General features: G+C 51.2%; 1 protein-coding gene across 3 annotated transcripts in view; it reads left to right on the plus strand.

Annotated features, from left to right (window-relative positions):
* Positions 1-15,875, plus strand: part of smg6 (SMG6 nonsense mediated mRNA decay factor) — a 118,212-nt gene that overhangs the window by 65,984 nt on the left and 36,353 nt on the right. For all 3 annotated transcript variants that reach the window (XM_064351403.1, XM_064351404.1, XM_064351405.1), the window contains exon 13: positions 5,668-5,872. In XM_064351403.1, the coding sequence (XP_064207473.1) occupies positions 5,668-5,872 (205 nt within the window). The remainder of the gene's footprint in view (positions 1-5,667; positions 5,873-15,875) is intronic.

The following is a 15,875-nucleotide window of genomic DNA, read 5'->3' on the forward strand; positions in this document are numbered from 1 at the left end:
ATTCGGTCTGAAGCCAGCAGCTCCCCACCCCCGTGTCAGGGAGCATCGCTGCAAAAGCTAGGCCTTAGCGTAAGGAAGTTGGAGGCTGGTTATCATAGCCAGAAAGCTTTTCTTTTTTTTTTTTGGCTGTTATTAATAGGCGGTTTATACTCTGTTGAAAAGTTCATGCGTTTGAATAGTCCTAAAGATGAGCTTGATAGGATTGGCAAATTGCTGTTTGTTTGTTTTTTTGTCTTACTGTTAAATGCATCCTTCTGCACTTCCGGCTGTAGCTAATTAATGCATTGTATACTATCCAAATGTTGTGGTGGTGGATAGCCAGAATTGCTTTTATTAACCCAAGATGTTTTTTTAGGAGGAGCCCTATATATCTTAATAAGAGATTATTTCTCTCTATTCAGAACAGCTACTCATCATGCAAGATTATGACAGCTTATTTTGTTGAGAAAAGGTTCATGCGTGCACCGAGTGTGCAGATTCGGAAGGGGGATAAAATTTTTTATTTTTTATTTTATTTTTTTTAACCTACTTTTCCTGTTGTGTAAGACATGTGTCTCTGTCTGCTTCAGCTTAATAATTTGTTTTCGAATAGTTTTCCAAAAATGCAGTATTATGTTGTTGCATGTCATTAAACACACCTGCATGGCGCTCGCGTTGATAATAGATGCAGTACGGCCGGAATTAAAATCATTTGTCCTACAAACTGAAATCCTTCCGGACACATTTGCCAGCACTAAGAAATCCCAGCGTGAACCGTGATGCTTGCGTGCACACGCACGCACAGACGCACACACAGACGCACATTCACCCACACGCACGCGCGCACACACAGGCACACATACGCGCACACACAAACGCACATACACCCACACGCACGCACGCACGCGCACAAAATACATATAGACATAATACACACACACACACACATGCATGCTGGAATGCAACACACACACACACACAAGCGCTCGCTCACTCAGCCGCTCACCTACTTGTGACGGCTCCCGTAGTCATTCCCCTGGCCAGCGGCCTCAGACAGGCGGGCTGGAACACACCAGTGTGGTCAGGCACTCAGTCTGTACCACTCATTTTTGGGTTCCTTCACATTTTTGCATTGTTGCTCTTTCTTTATTCGGCCCGTCTTCCTCCCGACCCCAGCATGTGCGTGCACGCGCACACACACACACACACACGTACTGCCGCTGGCTTCACGTTAAAAGTATGCCGTTTTTTTGGGGGGCTTTTTTTTCCCTTTTTCTTGTGCGTCTGCCGAGAAGGCGATGGAGAGGGAGTTGAGCCACAGAACAGCGCTGCTCGGAGCAGCTGTGGCACTCCCAGATTTCCCCCTGATTGCTTTCAGCTGGTACTTGAACCCTGGGCCTTTCGGGTTTTGGAGACCGGCCCAGACCCCACAATCCCCCCAGCGCCCCGTACAGCTGCCTGACCCCTCCCTGACCCCGTACTGAGGATAGGAAAATACGAGCCGTGCCAAGCCAGAGAGACTCTTTTATTTTGCCTCCTGGCGTCCTGCCTGTGACCAAGGCTTACATAATGGGAAACATAGCAAGGCCCAGGAGAAGCCAGTCGCCCCTTTTTTCTTACCAATCTATCCTGTGCTCTCTGGGACCCCCTCCCCACCTCCCCACCTCCCCAGTGCACTCTCCCTGCTCTCTCTCTCTCGCATGTGATATATCTAATGGGCCCTCCAGCTCAGGCACATTTATTACTAAAGCCCCTGACACAATTCTGAAGCTGAGCCATCCGCAGCAGCAGCAGCGTGCGCACACACACACACACGCACGCATACACACACACACACGCATACACACACACACACACACACACGCATACAGCTTTCACACACACACACACACACACGCACACACGCACACACGCATACACACACACACACACTCATACACACTTTCACACACAGCACGCAGCATACACACACACACACACTCATACACACTTCACACACACGCACACACACACACACACACATACACACACACATACACACACACACACGCATACCACACACACACACATACACCAACACACACCACACGCACGCATACACACACACAACTCATACACACACGCATACCACACACACACATACACACACAACACACACACACACATGCACGCACACGCATGCATACACACGCACACACACACACACGGTTACATACACACGCACGCATACACACACACACACATGCACACGCACACAAACACGCTTACATACACACGCACGCATACACACACACACACACACACACACACACGCACGCATACACACACGCATACACACTTTCACACATACACGCACGCACACACACTCATACAGTACACACACATACACACACACACGCACGCACGCATACACACACACACACGCATACACGCTTTCACACACACACACACGCACGCACGCATACACACACACACACGCATACACGCTTTCACACACACACACACACACTCATACAGTACACACACATACACGCACGCATACACACACACACTCACACATGCATACACACACACGCATACACACATATGTGTCCACACACACTCACAAACACTGACATAAACTTACAAATAAGCATGAATGCGCACAGTCACTTAAAACACGCACATACATAGATGTACAGGCGGATATGCGTGTGGACATATGCACACAAGCACACATGCACACGCATGAACACACACGTGTGCTGACACACATGCCTTCTCCTACTCGCACTGAGACACACACATTTACTACTGTTCTCAATCACAAATCCTTATCTCTGTAGAGATGTCATTAAGGAGATGGTGTCCCATCCCATTAGGACTACAGGAGTCTGTGTGTGTGTGTTTTCTGTGTGTGTGTGTGTGTTTGAGAGGGTGTGATGTGTGTGTGTGCCTGTGTGGTAGAGGGTGTGGTGTGTGGTAGAGAGTGTGTGATGTGTTGTTTACATGGTCTTGTATGTTTCTGTGTGTGTGGTGTGGGGGTACAGAGGGTGTATGTGTTGTCTGTGTGTATGTGAGAGGGAGTATGTGCGTGTGCATGCGTGCCTCTGTGTGTGTGCATATGTGGTATGCTTGTGTGTCTATGCGTGTGTGTCAAGTTGAGTGTGTGTGTGTTTGCATGTGTATATTTCAGTACGTGTGTGTGCGTGTGTGTGTGTGTAGCTGAGTATGTGTGTCTGCATGTGTGTGCGTGTGGTAGAGAGAGAGTGTGTGTGTGCGTGCGTGTGTGCATGTGTGTGTATAGCTGAGTGCGTGTGTGTGTGTGTGTGTGTGTGTGTGTGTGTGTGTAGCTGAGTGTGCGTGTGTGTGTGTGTATAGCTGAGCGTGTGCTGTGTGTGTGTGTGTATAGCTGAGCGTGTGTGTGTGTATAGCTGAGCGTGTGCGTGTGTGTGATAGCTGAGCGTGTGTGTGTGTGTGTGTGTGTATAGCTGAGCGTGTGTGTGTGTATAGCTGAGGGTGTGCGTGTGTGAGCGTGTGTGTGTGTATAGCTGAGCGTGTGTGTGTGTGTGTGTGTATAGCTGAGTGCGTGTGTGTGTGTGTGTGTGTGTGTGTGTATCGCTGTGTGTGTGTGTGTGTGTGTGTGTATAGCTGAGTGTGTGTGTGTGTGTATAGCTGCGTGTGTGTGTGTGTGTGTGTGTGTGTGTGTGGTGGTGTGTATGTGTGTGTGTGTGTATGCTGAGTGTGTGTGTGTGTGTATAGCTGCGTGCTGTGTGTGTGTGTGTGTGTGTGTATCGCTGAGTGCGTGTGTATGTGTGTGTGTGTGTATCGCTGAGTGTGTGTGTGTGTGTGATAGCTGAGTGCGTGTGTGTGTGTGTGTGTGTGTGTGTGTATAGCTGGTGCGTGTGTGTGTGTGTGTGTGTGTATCGCTGAGTGCGTGTGATGTGTGTGCGTGTATAGCTGAGTGCGTGTGTGCGTGTATAGCTGAGTGTGTGTGTGTGTGTGTATAGCTGAGTGCGTGTGTGTGTGTGTGTGTGTGTGTATCGCTGAGTGTGTGTGTGTGTGTATAGCTGAGTGTGTGTGTGTGTGTGTATAGCTGAGTGCGTGTGTGTGTGTGTGTGTGTGTGTATCGCTGAGTGTGTGTGTGTGTGTATAGCTGAGTGTGTGTGTGTGTGTATAGCTGAGTGCGTGTGTGCGTGCATGTGTGTGTGTGTATAGCTGAGTGTGTGTGTGCGTGTGTGTGTGTGTGTGTGTGTATAGCTGCGTGTGTGTGTGTGTGTGTGTGTGTATCGCTGAATGCGTGTGTAGTGTGTGTGTGTGTGTATCGCTGAGTGCGTGTGTGTGTGTGTGTGTATCGTGCGTGCGCGTGTGTGTGTGTGTGTATCGCTGCGTGCGTGTGTGTGTGCGTGTGTATAGCTGAGCGTGTGTGTGTGTGTGTATGTGTATCGCTGCGTGTGTGTGTGTGTGTGTATCGCTGCGTGCGTGTGTGTGTGGTGTGTATAGCTGAGCGTGTGTGTGTGTGTGTGTGTATCGCTGCGTGTGTGTGTGTGTGTGTATCGCTGAGTGCGTGTGTATGTGTGTGTGTGTGTATAGCTGCGTGTGTGTGTGTGTTGTGTGTGTATAGCTGAGCGTGTGTGTGTGTATAGCTGCGTGCGTGTGTGTGTGTGTGTGTGTGTGTATAGCTGAGCGTGTGTGCGTGTGCGTGTGTGTGTGTGTGTATAGCTGCGTGCGTGTGTGTGTGTGTGTGTGTGTATCGCTGAGTGTGCGTGTGTGTGTGTATAGCTGAGTGCGTGTGTGTGTTATAGCTGCGTGCGTGTGTGTGTATGTGTGTGTGTGTGTATAGCTGAGCGTGTGTGTATGTGCGTGTGTGTGTGTGTGTGTATAGCTGAGCGTGTGTGTGTGTGTGTGTGTGTGTGTGTATCGCTGAGTGTGTGTGTGTGTGTGTATAGCTGAGTGTGTGTGTGTGTGTGTGTATAGCTGCGTGTGTGTGTGTGTGTGTATAGCTGCGTGCGTGTGCTGCTCTGGGCATACGCGCTCTCACACCGCAGCAGAGTGAGTGATTGGATGAGCTCTTTTTGCTCTCGTGTTCAGTGCCAGCAGTGCCCTCCGAGAGCCTCAGAATGTGCATATTACTGCAGAGCACTTTATCTTCCTCTCTCCTTCCTTTTCCCTCTCTTCCTCCATCTCCCTCTCTCCTCCTCTCCCTCCTCTGTCTCTCTGGAAGGGAGTTTGTGTGAAGAACACAGTTGTTTGTCTTTGTTTGTATGTCTACCTTGTCCAGAATTGGATTTTTTTTTTTTTGCTGTGCCCTGCCCTGTAATCAGCTGCAGTGTTACCATATTCTCTCTCTCTCTCTCTCTCTCTCTCATACGGCAGGCCCTGCAGATGTGGCATTAGGCGTTGAATGTAGCTGCGCAGCTCTAGCCACACCTCTGTAATCCCGCTCTTCCTTTCCAGTTTCCTCCTCATCTTCTTTCTCTCATCTTGTTTTTCACTAACGATGGAAGAGCGAAGAAGCCCAAAGCGGACAGGGAGATTACGCGCAATCACCGACCTGCTTGATTTGGACCGCAGAGTGCAAAAAATCCCCCGAACACTCCATGCAAGAGGGTGATTGACAGCTCACCTCTGGCCCACCCTTTCTGTGATTCCTGAGCCCTCCTCCTCCTGACATATCGAATGTTCTGTGCCCCCCCCCCTTCCCCGCAGCTCCAGTCCCGACGTGTGGCAGTGTCTGGCAGACCTGTGCAACGCGCTGGCGTGCGTCTACCACGGGGAGGCGCCGCTGTACAAGGCGGACGGGGACGAGGACCTGCGGCTGCTGCTGCTGGAGGAGGACCGGCTGCTGGCCGGCTTCGTGCCCCTGCTGGCCGCCCCGCAGGAGCCCTGCTACATCGACGCCACCGCCAACACCGTGAGCGCTAACGCCGCCGCCACCACCGCGTGCTCCCAGAGCCCCCCTCCCTGGTCTGTCTCAGGCTGCGTTCAGGCTGCACACCTTAACGCTCAAATCCCATCTGAGTTTCTGTTTAGACTGGCTGTCCATGGTCCTTTTAGAGGGAGGCCCAGCAGTAGCGCCAGTGCAGGATTACGGTGCCATTAGCCTATCGAAAGGGGAGAGGCATCATTGTAAGATCTCTTTGCCGGCGTGCCTCTGATTGGGCTGGCAGTGCCCTTCTGTACCAGTCCTTTCTTTGATTCCCTGCCCAACCGGTGTACAGAATGTTGGCGTGAACTGAGCACGTTCCGTCTGAGCGTTCGCACGCCATTCGCATGCCTACGCATCAGTCTTATTTGCACGTACAGACGAGGCACAAATCGGAAAAAGATGCAACTCCATGTGGTTTTTTTTCTGGTGTTCACACTGTTCTATAAACATCCAAAGTGTCTCACGTCTGAGGGGGAATAAATGGGAATTGGGCCACTTTTAGCCGCTGTCTGACTGTAGCCTTAAACTGGGCCTCAACAACATCTGAATTACTTCAGACCTCTGGTTTTTAGGATAAGGGCACTATGGCCTTTGGTAAATCAAGTAAGGTAGCTTAAAGCACTTAGGACTGTAACAAGGAATACAAGGGTTCAGTGGCAATGAAGGATTGATTGCATTATCTGAACACCACAAAAATCAATGGGGAAGCCAGTACATGATTGGAAAACTCCATTTATAAAGTATTATCTTGCACACATGAACAGCAGAAATGACATTAGATCATTCGTTGTAGTGTCACTTTGGTTTGGTTGTTATCACACTGGCCTGTAATCAAATGTGTGCCATAGTTAGGTAGCTATTCTGGCTTCAATCTGTAATTTGGCCACCAAATGAACCAGTTAACGAACATGCCATCAGGCCATTACATTATCACATGACGGCTGGTCCCCCACGACGCGTGCCACTCCAGCTTACAGAGGTGCACACAGCACACATCCACCCTCCTACAGAGGTGCACACAGCACACATCCACCCTCCTACAGAGGTGCACACAGCACACATCCACCCTCCTACAGAGGTGCACACAGCACACATCCACCCTCCTACAGAGGTGCACACAGCACACATCCACCCTCCTACAGAGGTGCACACAGCGCACATCCACCCTCCTACAGAGGTGCACACAGCACACATCCACCCTCCTACAGAGGTGCACACAGCACACATCCACCCTCCTACAGAGGTGCACACAGCACACATCCACCCTCCTACAGAGGTGCACACAGCACACATCCACCCTCCTACAGAGGTGCACACAGCACACATCCACCCTCCTACAGAGGTGCACACAGCACACATCCACCCTCCTACAGAGGTGCACACAGCACACATCCACCCTCCTACAGAGGTGCACACAGCGCACATCCACCCTCCTACAGAGGTGCACACAGCACACATCCACCCTCCTACAGAGGTGCACACAGCACACATCCACCCTCCTACAGAGGTGCACACAGCACACATCCACCCTCCTACAGAGGTGCACACAGCACACATCCACCCTCCTACAGAGGTGCACACAGCACACATCCACCCTCCTACAGAGGGCACACAGCACACATCCACCCTCCTACAGAGGTGCACACAGCACACATCCACCCTCCTACAGAGGTGCACACAGCACACATCCACCCTCCTACAGAGGTGCACACAGCACACATCCACCCTCCTACAGAGGTGCACACAGCCACATCCACCCTCCTACAGAGGTGCACACAGCACACATCCACCCTCCTACAGAGGTGCACACAGCCACATCCACCCTCCTACAGAGGTGCACACAGCCACATCCACCCTCCTACAGAGGTGCACACAGCGCACATCCACCCTCCTACAGAGGTGCACACAGCCACATCCACCCTCCTACAGAGGTGCACACAGCGCACATCCACCCTCCTACAGAGGTGCACACAGCACACATCCACCCTCCTACAGAGGTGCACACAGCGCACATCCACCCTCCTACAGAGGTGCACACAGCACACATCCACCCTCCTACAGAGGTGCACACAGCACACATCCACCCTCCTACAGAGGTGCACACAGCGCACATCCACCCTCCTACAGAGGTGCACACAGCGCACATCCACCCTCCTACAGAGGTGCACACAGCACACATCCACCCTCCTACAGAGGCGCACACAGCACACATCCACCCTCCTACAGAGGTGCACACAGCGCACATCCACCCTCCTACAGAGGTGCACACAGCACACATCCACCCTCCTACAGAGGTGCACACAGCGCACATCCACCCTCCTACAGAGGTGCACACAGCACACATCCACCCTCCTACAGAGGTGCACACAGCACACATCCACCCTCCTACAAGTGCCCAGCCATCACCTCCTCAGTGCACACAGCACACATCCACCCTCCTACAGAGGTGCACACAGCACACATCCACCCTCCTACATACATACTCATGCTGGAGAAAACCAGCCTGTACGTTCCTGAGGCACTTTCTTTCAAATGAAATGGTCATATTTGAAAACACTCTTGAATTTTCAGTGGAATACGTCACCAACCTAAAAGTACTACGGAAGATGAATTCTCTCCGGTGCCGTTCGTAAAAACGAGTTTCTTTTTAAAGCGGCGTTTAGCTGATGTCAGAGGAAGGGCTGACGTATTTAAACGGCGGTGTTTGAGGCAGGTGTGCGGCGGTTCGGTAGCGTCTTTGAGCCTTACTGCGCCCCGTGGTCTTCCAAGGCAAGGAGTTCAGCCTTCCTTGTCCCTCTGGTCCCACACCTCCGTCCCCACCTCCTGCACACTGGCGGCTGCCAGAGGACACACAGCGTACGCCGTCCAGGTACACAAGGCAGGAACTGCACACTGTTTCTGCCATGAAGGAAATCCAACATAAACCGGATGTAATAATTGTTTGGACCATTTTTCATGTTAATTTAGCACGGCTAACTAGCTCATTTAAATCGTATTGATAGCGCTTCGCAGTATCGTATTGATTCGAAAATGTTATTTTGAGGTTATTTTGAGATCTAAATCGTATTGTTCTCAAATTTACCTCAACAACCATATTCAGGTCACTTTCAAATTTTAGAATAACACCTGCTTTGATTAAGTTAAAAAAACCATGTAGTCCAGAAACAGCCTACGGAAATCACTGTGCAAAATCTGCCTTGCCAAGACTAAAGTACTGTAACAGGTCTAAAGCAAGAATTCTTTATTTTTTATTTTTTTATAAAAAAAAACTTTTAATGTAAATGTCAGCAATACCTAAGGTAGAATACTGGCGGTCCTTTTATTGAAAAGCTGTCCAAAACAAAAAGCAGGAGACTTTAATTGTAGCTATTATCATTGTTACTCTTTCTTTTCCCAGCACATACTTATATGTGATATCAAAAAAGAAAAAAAAGAATCATTAAGCCCATGTATGACATGAACGGCTAGATTTTCCACATCTCGGCTGCACGATTTGAATGTGGAACGTGATCTTACAGGACGTGTGCACAGAGACAGGGAAGACCCTGAGCAGGTACACATGTAGCTGGGGCCTGGTCCCGGTTGGCCTGTCGGGTTGCACAGGTAATAAATAATGACCTTATGAGAGAGAAGTACGTTCTGTATGTTCCCTCTCTCTGTCTGTACTCTCCTTTTTCAGTCTGTACATTCCCTCCCTCTCTCAGTCTGTATGTTCCCTCTCTCTGTCTGTACTCTCCTTTTTCAGTCTGTACATTCCCTCCCTCTCTCAGTCTGTATGTTCCTCTCTGTCTGTACATTCCTCTCTCAGTCTGTATGTTCCTCTCTCAGTCTGTGTGTCCCCTCTCTCAGTCTGTACATTCCTCTCTCAGTCTGTATGTTCCTCTCTGTCTGTACATTCCTCTCTCAGTCTGTACATTCCTCTCTCAGTCTGTGTGTTCCTCTCTCAGTCTGTATGTCCCCTCTCTCAGTCTGTACATTCCTCTGTCTGTATGTTCCTCTCTCAGTCTGTACATTCCTCTCTCAGTCTGTATGTTCCTCTCTCAGTCTGTATGTCCCCTCTCTCAGTCTGTACATTCCTCTGTCTGTATGTTCCTCTCTCAGTCGGTACGTTCCTCTCTCAGTCTGTATGTTCCTCTCTGTCTATACATTCCTCTCTCAGTCTGTACATTCTCTCTCAGTCTGTATGTTCCTCTCTCAGTCTGTGTGTCCCCTCTCTCAGTCTGTCGGTTGCTCTCAGTCTGTATGTCCCCTCTCTCAGTCTGTCGGTTGCTCTCAGTCTGTATGTCCCCTCTCTCAGTCTGTACATTCCTCTCTCAGTCTGTATGTTCCTCTCTCAGTCTGTACATTCCTCTCTCAGTCTGTATGTTCCTCTCTCAGTCTGTACATTCCTCTCTCAGTCTGTACGTTCCTCTCTCCGTCTGTATGTCCCCTCTCTCAGTCTGTCGGTTGCTCTCAGTCTGTATCTGGGTCTGTCTTACAGTGAGCCGCGGTGCCTGGGAAGGTCTCGCTCAGAGCGGAACAAGATTAAGTCATGGAGGGGTGTTGAGGGAAAACGCTGACCTCTTATCCTCCCTCGCGTTCGCTCTCTCTCTTTTTCTTTGTTTTTTTGTTCCTCAAGCTTCATTTTTGCACTCCCCACTCGCCCTCTGTCCTGGAAGGCCTCAGTAATAGGAATGATAATACAGCAATGACTGGTGATGTAAAGAAACACAATACGAGGTGATGCAGAGAAACCTAATAGAAAGAAAACAGGAGCGATTAGCAGCCACTGCCGGACCCGGAGAGGGCCGCTGATGGAGTGTGTGTGTCTACGCGTGCATGTCCGCGTGTGGGCGAGTCAGTGTGTGTGTGTATGTGTGTCTGTGAGTGTGTGCATCTGTGAGTGTGTCTCTGTTTGTGACTGTGTGTCTGAGTGTGTGTGCGTCTGTGAGTGTATGTGTGAGTGTGTGTGCATCTGTGTGTGTATGTGTGAGTGTGTGTGCATCTGTGTGTGTGTGTCTGTGAGTGAGTGTATGTGTGCGTCTGTGAGTGTGTGTGTGCGTCTGTGAGTGTGTGTGCATCTGTGTGTGTGCCTGTGAGTGTATGTGTGAGTGTGTGTGCATCTGTGTGTGTGTGTCTGTGAGTGAGTGTATGTGTGCGTCTGTGAGTGTGTGTGTGCGTCTGTGAGTGTGTGTGCATCTGTGTGTGTGCGTCTGTGAGTGTATGTGTGAGTGTGTGTGCATCTGTGTGTGTGTGTCTGTGAGTGAGTGTATGTGTGCGTCTGTGAGTGTGTGTGTGCGTCTGTGAGTGTGTGTGCATCTGTGTGTGTGTGTCTGTGAGTGAGTGTATGTGTGCGTCTGTGAGTGTGTGTGCATCTGTGTGTGTGCGTCTGTGAGTGTGTGGCTGTGTGTATGTGTGTCTGTGAGTGTATGTGTGATGTGTGTGCTCTGTGTGTGTGTGTCTGTGAGTGGTGTTGTGTGCGTCTGTGAGTGTTGTGTGATGTGTGTGATCGTGGTGTGTGTCTGTGAGTGTGTGTGTGCGTCTGTGAGTGTGTGTGCATCTGTGTGTGTGTGTCTGTGAGTGAGTGTATGTGTGCGTCTGTGAGTGTGTGTGCATCTGTGTGTGTGTGTCTGTGAGTGAGTGTATGTGTGCCTCTGTGAGTGTGTGTGTGTGTGTCTGTGAGTGTGTGAGAGCGGTTGCTGGCATGCTGTATATACGGCCACTTCCTCTCCAGTTTAAACAGAGCAGGCTGTGCTGGCAGACTGCACTCTCCTCGCCAAATGGTTTGCATCATGTTTAACCCCCCCCCCCACTACCCCTCCTTCTTTCTCTCTTTCTCCCCTTCTTTCTCTCCCTCTCTCTCTTCCTCTCTTCCTGTCAGTGTAAATCACCAGATATCGGGATTTTATGTCTTCTCAGAAGGGCCAGAGAAAAAGCCGTAAAATGGATGCAGGATCTCTTTCCGTTCCCGTTGGCCGCGGCCATGTTCTGCTGGTCCTGTGGCCCCCGGGGCCCCCCAGGGCCCCACTCGCTGTCCTCCAGCATCACGCGTCATGTTAGGGTTCAGACACGCAGCCGTCACTCCGTCACGCACACACACACAGACGCACACACACACACACACACATGCACACACGCACACACGCACACACACGCACACACACATACACACACACACACACACTTGCGCATGCACACGCTCATACACACAGGCTTACGTTCACCCTCTCATTCGCTTCCGTTCAAGACTCCAGTCCGCCATTTTGTACTGATTGGCAGTGATGGTGTTGATCCTACCCCATGTATTTGCTATGTGTGAATGTTCCCATTATATTGTAGGATATAGGCTACCACCTGTTTCTTTAACTCTAATCCGCCACAACAGAACCGAGAGCGTTATGCAAAATATCCTCCCGACAAAGTGTAGCACAACAGCAGCGTATTACTGTTTGCTGGCCTTTTAAAAATGTCTTCATATTAAAGTTTAGTACATGTTGCATCATAAAGGTTTGGCATAGGCAAAGTTGGCAAAGCTATGAAAAAATAAAATAAAAATCTATTGACTGTGAATATGACGACTTACGGACTGATGCCAAATAGGATGGCGAACACATTTTGATAAGTTAAGATTTTACTGCTTTTTTTTTTTTTAAAGAAATCTTTTATAAGCTGGATTCTGTAACCTTCTTTCAGGGGAGGTCCCCGTTAAAGCTGATAATTGGATTTTTGACAGCGTGTGCTTGTGCACATTTCAGCGATCGGAACATTTTGCAGGCCTAGAACCTGACCCTCTTCCTGCTGCCAGTGACAATTCGGCCTCGATGCCAGCCAAATATTTCCGTGCGAGTCAGTGGAGAAAGGCAACAACAAAAAAAGTCTTCACACTTTCTGATTAGTTAAGAGCGCTGTCGGGTGGGTGACCCGTGAGTGCTCCGATGTGCCGTTTGGGCACAGTTCAGCCCTTTAGCGATTGAGTGAGTCAAGGCTTCGCCCCCCTTTTTGTGATCAGCCAAAGCTTCACAGTTGAGTCATTGAATAAAAATAAATAAAAGCCCCTCTCACAGATAGCTGTGTTTTCCACATGCGGCTCTGCGGTCACTTAGAGACAGAGACTCGCGCATAGCAGCTCGCGTCGGAGCACGCGGTGGGCGTGGCCAGTTCCAGGCGAGCCTCTGCCCCCGTGGCGAGCCGCCCCGTCGGCCTTAGCGAGCATCTTTATTTGCGTTTCGGCTTAGTTACGGGTCTCTAGTTTTCCCCCTTGGCTTCGCGCCTTGGCTCGGGCCGCCCGAGCTGATTAGCGTGCGCGCACGCGCGTGCCCACGCGGTCGCCGGGAGCGCGTCGCTCGGTGCCGGTAAAACACCCGCATTCTGCGCTCTCTCCTGCTCCAAGCCCCTCCCACCGTTAAGCAATAAAAGCGTGGATTGAGAACGACAGCCTGCTATAAATCACCGTGGAGACGGGGGCCATTTTCTGCATATTTCTGGGGAAGACACATGTGCTTCATAATGGGTGGGCAGCGAATCGCTGTCAAACCTCAGGAGCGAAGTGATGGGGTTGTTTTCTCGAAAAAATTTGGGAGGGAGGCAACGCGGGGACACGTCTCTGAAAGCGATCTTCGTGCTCCCCTCAGTCGCGTGGTCTTCCTTCTGCGCTGAAGCAGGAGCGATGTCACGCGCGCGTGCGTTCGCGTGTTCTTCCAGGAACGGTGAACGCCTGAGCATCTGAGCGGGTGCACTTAAATGCTCCTCGCGTTTGGATAGGCTGCTTAAATGCTCCTCGCGTTTGGATAGGCTGCTTAAATGCTCCTCGCGTTTGGATAGGCTGCTTAAATGCTCCTCGCGTTTGGATAGGCTGCTTAAATGCTCCTCGCGTTTGGATAGGCTGCTTAAATGCTCCTCGCGTTTGGATAGGCTGCTTAAATGCTCCTCGCGTTTGGATAGGCTGCTTAAATGCTCCTCGCGTTTGGATAGGCTGCTTAAATGCTCCTCGCGTTTGGATAGGCTGCTTAAATGCTCCTCGCGTTTGGATAGGCTGCTTAAATGCTCCTCGCGTTTGGATAGGCTGCTTAAATGCTCCTCGCGTTTGGATAGGCTGCTTAAATGCTCCTCGCGTTTGGATAGGCTGCTTAAATGCTCCTCGCGTTTGGATAGGCTGCTTAAATGCTCCTCGCGTTTGGATAGGCTGCTTAAATGCTCCTCGCGTTTGGATAGGCTGCTTAAATGCTCCTCGCGTTTGGATAGGCTGCTTAAATGCTCCTCGCGTTTGGATAGGCTGCTTAAATGCTCCTCGCGTTTGGATAGGCTGCTTAAATGCTCCTCGCGTTTGGATAGGCTGCTTAAATGCTCCTCGCGTTTGGATAGGCTGCTTAAATGCTCCTCGCGTTTGGATAGGCTGCTTAAATGCTCCCCGCGTTTGGATAGGCTGCTTAAATGCTCCTCGCGTTTGGATAGGCTGCTTAAATGCTCCTCGCGTTTGGATAGGCTGCTTAAATGCTCCTCGCGTTTGGATAGGCTGCTTAAATGCTCCTCGCGTTTGGATAGGCTGCTTAAATGCTCCTCGCGTTTGGATAGGCTGCTTAAATGCTCCTCGCGTTTGGATAGGCTGCTTAAATGCTCCTCGCGTTTGGATAGGCTGCTTAAATGCGGTCGCTTGCTCAAGAGTCCCGCGCAGAGCCCCACCTCCGGAGAGACCTGATCCCCAGAGTCCAGAGCTGCGGCGTCTTCGTCGCCCGCTGTTCTCCGTCACGCCAGCGCCCGTTAATTGGACGGGACGAGCTGCGCAGAGGGAGCGGGAGGCGGGAGCTGGATAGCGCCGCCGTTTCCGGGGGCGGCGGCGAGACTTTTTGCGCCTGACCGTGCGCCTGACCGTGAGCCTGACCGTGCGCCTGACCGTGAGCCTGACCGTGCGCCTGACCGTGAGCCTGACCGTGAGCCTGACCGTGAGCCTGACCGTGAGCCTGACCGTGCGCCTGACCGTGCGCCTGACCGTGCGCCTGACCGTGCGCCTGACCGTGAGCCTGACCGTGCGCCTGACCGTGAGCCTGACCGTGCGCCTGACCGTGAGCCTGACCGTGCGCCTGACCGTGAGCCTGACCGTGAGCCTGACCGTGAGCCTGACCGTGAGCCTGACCGTGCGCCTGACCGTGCGCCTGACCGTGAGCCTGACCGTGCGCCTGACCATGCGGCCTGACCGTGAGCCTGACCGTGCGCCTGACCGTGCGCCTGACCGTGCGGCCTGCGCATCGCTCACCCAGCTGCATCGAAACCGAGAGAGAGGGAGGGGGAGGTTCTTATTGCCTGGAGCAACTGTCACTGCTGAGTGTGTACGTGTGTGTGTGTGTGTGTGTGTGAGCGTGCGTGCGTATGTTCAAGGCTACACAGGTCCTCTGATTGAGGCTCAGGGAAGGGGGTGGTGTCACTGAGTGAATCGGGTTGTGTTTCGTATAACAGCTCTGAAATGAGGGGAACCAGAACCGTTCTGCACTTCTGCTTCTGGGGTGCGCAGATAGGGAAGAGGGTATCAGTCAGTCAGATAGTGAATTAAATTGCGTTTGGTTATAGCCTCAATACTCAACTTATTGCACGTGCACACAGACACAAAATGGGGGTTGGAATAGGTGATGTTATGGTACTGTAGTAGATCTGAGGGGACGTTGGACGAGCTGGGAGTGCAGTGGGGGGCGTGTCCCGCAGAGGTGCAGTGAAAGGTGGGGAGGAAGCGCACATCTGGGGGTGGGGGTGTGGGGTGGTTAGGAGTGGCACACAGACGAGCGGAAGAGGCCTTATGTGCGACATCAAGGTGTGCGGCAGCTTGAAAGGGCCCAACGGGCACCCCACATCTTTAACAAGATAGAAGGAGAGAGAGAGCGATAGAGAGCGAGAAGGAGAGAGAGAGAGAGCGAGAAGGAGAGAGAGAGAATGAGAAGAGATGATGTGCTGATATTATTTGAGACAATCAGTGGCTCAGTTTTGGCTTGCATGTGTTTGTGTGTGCGCGTGTGTGTGTGTA

The sequence above is a fragment of the Anguilla rostrata genome, chromosome 9 (assembly GCF_018555375.3).
Source record: "Anguilla rostrata isolate EN2019 chromosome 9, ASM1855537v3, whole genome shotgun sequence".
NCBI lineage: Eukaryota > Metazoa > Chordata > Actinopteri > Anguilliformes > Anguillidae > Anguilla > Anguilla rostrata.